General features: G+C 48.7%; 1 protein-coding gene across 1 annotated transcript; it reads left to right on the forward strand.

The window, feature by feature from the left end:
• Positions 1–2,811: 2,811 nt before the first annotated feature.
• Positions 2,812–4,307, forward strand: KY384_008654 (uncharacterized protein; the record flags this gene model as incomplete). The annotated part of the gene is made up of 2 exons (XM_044817142.1): positions 2,812–3,083; positions 3,143–4,307. The coding sequence occupies 2 exons, from the start codon at positions 2,812–2,814 to the stop codon at positions 4,305–4,307; spliced, it is 1,437 nt and encodes a 478-aa protein (XP_044666507.1).
• Positions 4,308–7,218: the final 2,911 nt, after the last annotated feature.

Consider the following 7,218-nt stretch of genomic DNA (forward strand, 5'->3'; position numbering starts at 1 on the left):
TCAGGGAGCTAGCCACGGATCCGCCTGATGCACCAACGGTAGAAGGATTCGCCTTCAATGATATGAATTGGCGGCCGACCTAGACTAGCCAAAAGGCTTATTCAATTTAGATGGTCAGCTATCTCTCCGGCCATTGAGGCCATGTAAAGATTGCAAAATTAAGGTGGTTCTGCGCCAAGCTACTTCTTTACCGGACCTGGCTATCAGGGTCATTGGATCTTCTCGATTGTTGGGTATTATCCTTCATGCTTGGTAGCCTCGTGGTCCTCATCTCAAGAGAAGTGGCGTTAGCGGGACAATTGATCCCATCATCACGCTTGGTTCGCTGTCTGTGCCGACTTCCTAATGGACCACAATCTCTTGACCTTCATTGCAAATATCTGAGACAATATCGATATCAGCTACGATTTACCTATTGCCTTCAAAAAACTTTGACATCGCCCCCGTCTGTTGATCACTCATCTATAGACTTATAGCCATTGGATTTGGCTAAGTCGGCAGGCACACTAGGTCATTCGATATCCGTTGTGATAGCGCGGAGGTTAGACGACACATCCATCAACCTCCCGGCATTCATGCCTTCATCCCTCCTCAACCTTTCAACTTCAGTCGAACACCCCTCCTTATTGGGATCATGTTACCACTCACACTGCCAACAACCATTGGCTTCTTCATCACCCTCGCTACGGGCTGGTACACCGGCACCTCTCAATTGCCCACCAAATCTCTCGCTGAACTCTAGGGTCTATCCATGGGCACTGTCCTATCGAGAAACCAATTAATCCCTCCACTGTCATCTCACACTAACCCTGATAGCCAATAACGCGCACTCACTGATGCGGCCACGGCTTGGAAAAATAACAATAGCACCATGTTGAAATAATAGATTTCTGTCAAGCTGGCGTTATCCATACCTTAGCGGCCCATCATGTCGCCATCACGATTGACATCAGTACTGTCTGGTCGACGATCGGACTCGGCCTGACGCCTGGTTGCGGTTGATGCCCTGTGCCACTGCCGTTCCTGCATGTTGATCGCAATCTCCACAACAGGCAAGCCACGAGTCTAGCGTCGTCAATCTTCCGAAACGGGTCGAAATTTCTGGCTGCCAAATCCTCGTCAAATTAGCATTGACGTTTCTGTCCATAAAGAGTGTAATCGATGAAAGCAGGTCCCTCATCGGCTCTCACGATCCTCCTTGGCTCAGCTGAATTCTATCCCGCCACATGGTGGCGCAATCCAAAGCTGCGTCACGTAATTCATGGAAGTCACTCCCTATCCGGGCCATCATATCCCGACTGACGAATCGCCAATAACTATCCATCATGATCCTGAAACTATTAAGTCGATCAGCTTTCGTAGCTCCAACCCCGAAGGAACTCAGCTACATCTGTACCACACTCCGAAGAAGCATGATCTTCATCAAACCCCTGCTAGATAGCCTGTGTACCGTATGACCCTCTAAAGGAGCCATTGGTAAGCCCCAGTAGATGATTAGGTAGGCCGCGTCATTAGTAAATCCGTTAAGGATCTCGATGAAGCAGCTGTCCAGGTTAGGGCGGGATACTACCGCCCAAACGTCTACCATGATTAGCTTAACGGCGGAGACGACCCTTTTTTTCACATTCAAGCTACTAGACTAATCTATTTGATCCCAAATTCAATACGAATAAAGTTGTTGAATTGAGAGAGGGGCAACCCCAAAAAGAGATTGGATCAGCCACCTTATCAAGCCGACAATTTGCATAATGATGTATGATCTCATGGATCAGCGGGTCGATTCCTACGTTCTTCGCACATGGCTGCATATGGCTAGATTGCCAAGCAAAGGAATGTGCATCAGCCAGAGACACCGTGTACAATCTGGTTACTATCAGAGTACTTTCTCAACGATTAAAACAGTCTCTACAATCGAGCAAGGCTCAGTGATCGTCGCCAAAGCTTCCAATATCTCACAAATCACTTGAGCACATCATTTCATCCCAGTCATCTGCCCTATTGTGATTGTGCGGATATCCCAATGAGGCAGGAAGCGGTTTCGGCGGGCGAATCAAAGTCAGGCATAGACGAAGTTTCTTGGCATTTTAGTGCAAGGGCATGCTATGGGCGAGCCATGAAACGCCACCTTTATCACATCTTCAACTATAGATACTTGGAAGTCCGAACTCATCAGGCGGAAATTTCCCCAAGACGATAGACCCTCTACTTCTAGACGCCTCCTTCGCTTGGGGCGTAATTGATTGGGTCCGTCAGTTGCAGCCATCAGAAGAAAAGCCAGGCGACTAGCGTCGCCCCATCCTAAAGCAGTCCTACATGATTGACAAACGAGCGTTTTGAGCCATCTTTGAATCAAATTAAGTGGCGATAGGAGATTAGTTGGTCATATGATATACATACGATCAAAAAAACTCCTGTGATTGACTCACAAGAGTCATTGAGCTTACCCAAAGCAACTGGAATAGAGTGGATTTAGACTAGCTTCTTTCTATGTAGATTATTCATTTGCGCCTAGCACCGCAAACACTATTCTTTGGACATTGACATTGAGAATTCTCGGAAGATAGGGGCGAAGTTCCAGTCGCATCTCTATTTCCTCTGGCTATAAGAAGCTGCTGCATTCCTAGCAAATCTATTTGAATCAACGCATCACAAATCTTACACCAGCTTCATTGTTAAGCCCACACATTGGTGTGACACTAACACAATATTCATACAATTGGAGCTCTTCATAGCGCAAGGCACAGACTCTAGCAAACTTACTACACAGAGTATTGCTCACGTCGATTGTCCTGACGCTTTCAGTTGTTCAAAATGCCCTCAACGATAGCATACGACCCTAGCCTTGTGCTTGCAAATGTTGTCAGCCTCCCTGCTCTGAAACTGGTAGACGAAATCTCGAAAGCCCAAGCCCCTATCGATGCGGCCGAGGAGACCCTCAACGCTTTGTTGACCTCCAAACGAAGTTTTGACATGACCAAGACCGAGCTTACTAATCTAAAGATCGAGGCAAAAGACCTCGACGCTGCGGTAGAAGATTTGAAGAAGCAGATTGACGCCGCAGGAGTTGATTTCGCCAAAAAAAAGTAACGGCAGAAAAGGACATCCGTACCCTCAAGTCGAAACTCAAAACCTCACATGCCAGTGTGGAAAGTCCAGTCGATTATGTTAAAACAGAAATCAAGACGTTGCCACTTGCTGCAGATACCATCAATATGGACGTGCAATACTTCTCCATGGACCAAAACCAGGAGAGTTCAGGAACTTACGCAACTGATATAGCCGCTTTCGCATCACGCTCAGCAAGCTTCTTGGGTGCGAAGACGCAGACCGAAATCTCGGGGCTAGCCAAGAAACAAGCAACCTCGCAAAGCAAGAAGCATAGCTTGGCTGGTACGCTCGTGATCTCTGTCTCCTGCACACACAAGAATGCCTCTGTTCTGGCCCCATTCGCACTCAACGTGGACAAGGGAATAAGTGTCTGGAACAGTCTCTTTAAGGAAAAAGAAGAAAAACTCGACCCCACAAACTACAAGGCCATGTCAGAAATAGCGAAAAAGGGCGAGGACGCTAGCACAAAGAAATACAGTATCCTTTCAGGCACGACTTTTGGTTCCAGTTTTGTCGGCATGGTACACATTCTGAACTCTACTGATACCTCCATCAGTCAGAGCCTATCATCTGTCGTCGGTTCCCTACAGGCTCAGATGGACGCTGGCTCATGGCTCGAGAAACAATCAGGAGGATTTGGTGTGAACACCAGCATCGGAAACGAAGTCAAGAATCTTCTTAGCTCACAGAATATTACCTCGCACGTCACCATGATCTGTATGGGAGTCATACCCTCAATGGTCGCCAACGACGTCAAGCTGGGCGTTGACAAATTTGCCCAATTCGACCCAGCATCAAGCATGGCGGCAATCGCGACCATTCAGAATGCGACCGCCACCGACCAGGACAGTGTCAAAGCAGCCGCTGAATCTGCACGAACCGGTAAGCAAATGATATCCATGAAAACAAGCGAGATCAAATCTGCACTGTCCGCCCTTGGCGAAATCGATGACGGCGCCAACAAAGTATTCGACATCAACTCGATGATGACGGCACTGGATGATTACTTGAAGAAAGCCGCCGGAGGGACAGCAGGGGTGCCGATCAATTACTACTTGAAAGATATTACAAAGAATATGCTGGCGGAGATGTGGGTCGCGAAATATTTTCCCGGCCAATACATGGCAATCCAGCACGACGACGTCCCTCCAGCTAACCCAGCCAAACCAGCCGCTCCAAAGACAGATGGTGCTGCATGAAGTAGAGGATAGAGCTGAAGTGGAAATACCAGCAGAGGCTGGGGAGCCGAAGGAGTCAGTGACAGCTGTGGCGAAATCTGACGTTCAAGACAAGAAGGAAGGAAAGAAATCTCCTGGGGAGATTTCAGCAAGCCCATCGCGACCTAATAATCGAAGAGCTGGACGGGCGTCAAGGAAATCGAGCAAGAGACCCATGTGGAGACCTCCTTGATAGCATTTTTCATTGATTCTGTATGTTGACAGCGGGCCTGCGACGATTGGCGAAAGGGGTAACATGGTAATGTCTAATAATGGTGCCATTCTAAATCTTCTCTTTGCGTAAACTTAAACTTAATAGTTTCACTAGAAAGTTAGTATACCAAGCGATCTTCTCCCAGCCCAATGTCCAGATCATGAAATGCAGTATTTAAGAGTTCATCAAACTGGTTTAATCGATTTTCATTGTTGATTTGGTACGACGCGTCGGTCATCAGAAAGACCACACATTTCAGATGCTCGTGTCGCACAGAACATAGGTGGACGAAGTGATTGGCTATTTGAGTCTTGATATTGACCTCCAAATTGGTGATGATCGGGGAGCAGGTCCATAATCAGGAGTAAAGAGCCATTCCTGTAATCCTGTTTCCCGCTGATTTCCTAGTAGATCAGGATTGATATGACACGAATGATATCTAACCGACTTCTTTTCCTGAACTCGACATCTCTGTCTTCATTACTTTCGACCCCTAAGGACCTCTCCACCCCTCTACCCATAGAGTTGATGGAGCAGGTCTCTGGCTTTGGAATGACACTTTTAGAGGTTGCCATAGTGTTAGATGATAATGCTTGAGTTACTGCAGGTATTTACAGAACAAGCTTATTTGCAACCCCATATCGACATGCTCGTTGCATTCGACGTCTTGACCAATCTACTTTGAGCGTCTAAGTAGACCTTCTTTGCTGCAGGGATCACTCAAGTCCTCAAATAACAAGGCGATGGGGCGCAATTGTTGTACCCGCTCGTAACCGAGTATCAAAACGAACTTTCTGACTAGATAAATCCTCAATGAAATTGAAGAGGGAGTGCACCCATCTTCCATTGGCGCTACAATCGCATCGTAAATTGAATGGACTGCCTTTACAGGCAAAGAAATCATCTGCGAAAAGTATACAGTTTCTGTGCATCAAGCCGGGTGAGGAATAAGCCATATGAATTTATTGATGTTGGCCGAAGGCTCCAAATGCCAACTCCAACATAAATCCACTCTTCCCAACGGAGCTATACCCACCAGCTTAGTTTCAGTCTCACAAGAAGGCAGAACAAGCTTTGCAACATGCGCTCTTCTACCTGAGACATCTGCATGATATTTCCTGGCTGCCCTAATCGGGACAATCACTCGAAGACATCAGAGAACCGCAACAAGCAATCCAAAGCTTTACCCACTAATGATCACAATGCACCACCCCCTCACTCCCATCCTCGCCCTCGCCCTCACATCCTTCGCCCTCGCCCACTCAGGCGTCGCCCCCGAACCCCTTCCACCTCATCCCAGTCTCCCACCCCAAGCCCAAGTGCCATCCTCAACACCAACCTCGGCAGCATCCCTCCCAACGGCGTAACCTGCGCCACAGCCAACGAATCGCTGCACGTGCTAGACTCCGCTACAATCTACAATGTCCAAACCAACGCCACTCAAAGCTACAACAACTACCTCGAGGACAAAGCCCAGGGATTCTCCGCGCCCAGCTGGCCGCGAAACTTCTCCCTCTCCATGCTCGCCGCCGGAACAAACGTCAGTGTAAAGACTGGCTGTACTTGGCAGGACGGAGACAGCGCGAGTGGGCGAGGATTGCTTTATCTGCCGATATCATACCCCGGCACGGTGGCGCCCACCGTACGAGAAGACGGCAGGCCGGCAGGGGAGGCAATATCACGACCGATATTGTCGTCTTTTACTTGTCGGTAATGACGGGTGGTGGGGGCTCGACGCCGCAGATACCGGACCAGTCGGGTTATGCGCCGTCGACGTCTGGCCCCGGGCCCGTGTCCCTTTACCCCGCCGAGTATAAGTATTGTGCTGTGCTCACCAACTCGGATGCGACTGCGAATAAGCAGTTGTTTGTGAATGGATCTTCGAGTGTGAATCCGGCTACCGGCGGGTATCGCCAGTGTCATGATGCGGCAGCGGTGGAGGGGTGGGCCACGGACTATAGCCAAGGGAGTGGGTTAGGAAGCGCATACCAGGGAGTTAGTGATGGTTGGACATAAAGTGGGTGGTTGGCGTTATGTAATAGAGTAGGTAATTTGAAAACATCTCGTCTGCCAACCATAATCTCATTTCATCCATCGTCAACCACCCTTCTCTCGTTTGATCCGATGGACTCTTTCTCTCTTCTGGTGTGCGTTTGTGCCGTTCTACGTCTCAGAGATATGCTTCTGCAATGGACGTGCGTGTTAGACTGCGGTCAGCACACTAGTCAGCTGATCCTTTTCCTAATGTCGTGCTCACTGCCTACATCTCGTGGACGTTGCAAATGCCTGTGTCAGAGATTATTGCGTCTTCACGAAATCCACTCACCAAGGAAAAACTAAGTGTTGAAATTGTTGACTCTTAATCAAATCTCATATGCGCACGACGTACTCAACCCCGTAATCACCTCGCCAAAGACACCTCCGCAACAGCAAGCAGCACCCCATCCTGTTCAATAGTCACGCGCACCTCCCTATACACTCTCTCTCGCTTGAAGAACAGCAAAATCTCCCTCGTCGTCCAGCTGAGATCCTCCCACGCCAGCCTCCGCTGACCACCCAAAGTTGCGAATCTGCATTGCACAATACGATCAGCTCAGTGCCACCACAGGCACCTTATCAGATTGCTTCTCCCCATCGCACACTCGACCGAGGCAAGAAAAGAGAAGGTCACAGTCAAAC

This window comes from Bacidia gigantensis, assembly GCF_019456465.1.
Source record: "Bacidia gigantensis strain McMullin 20006 chromosome Unknown contig_295, whole genome shotgun sequence".
Lineage (NCBI taxonomy): Eukaryota > Fungi > Ascomycota > Lecanoromycetes > Lecanorales > Ramalinaceae > Bacidia > Bacidia gigantensis.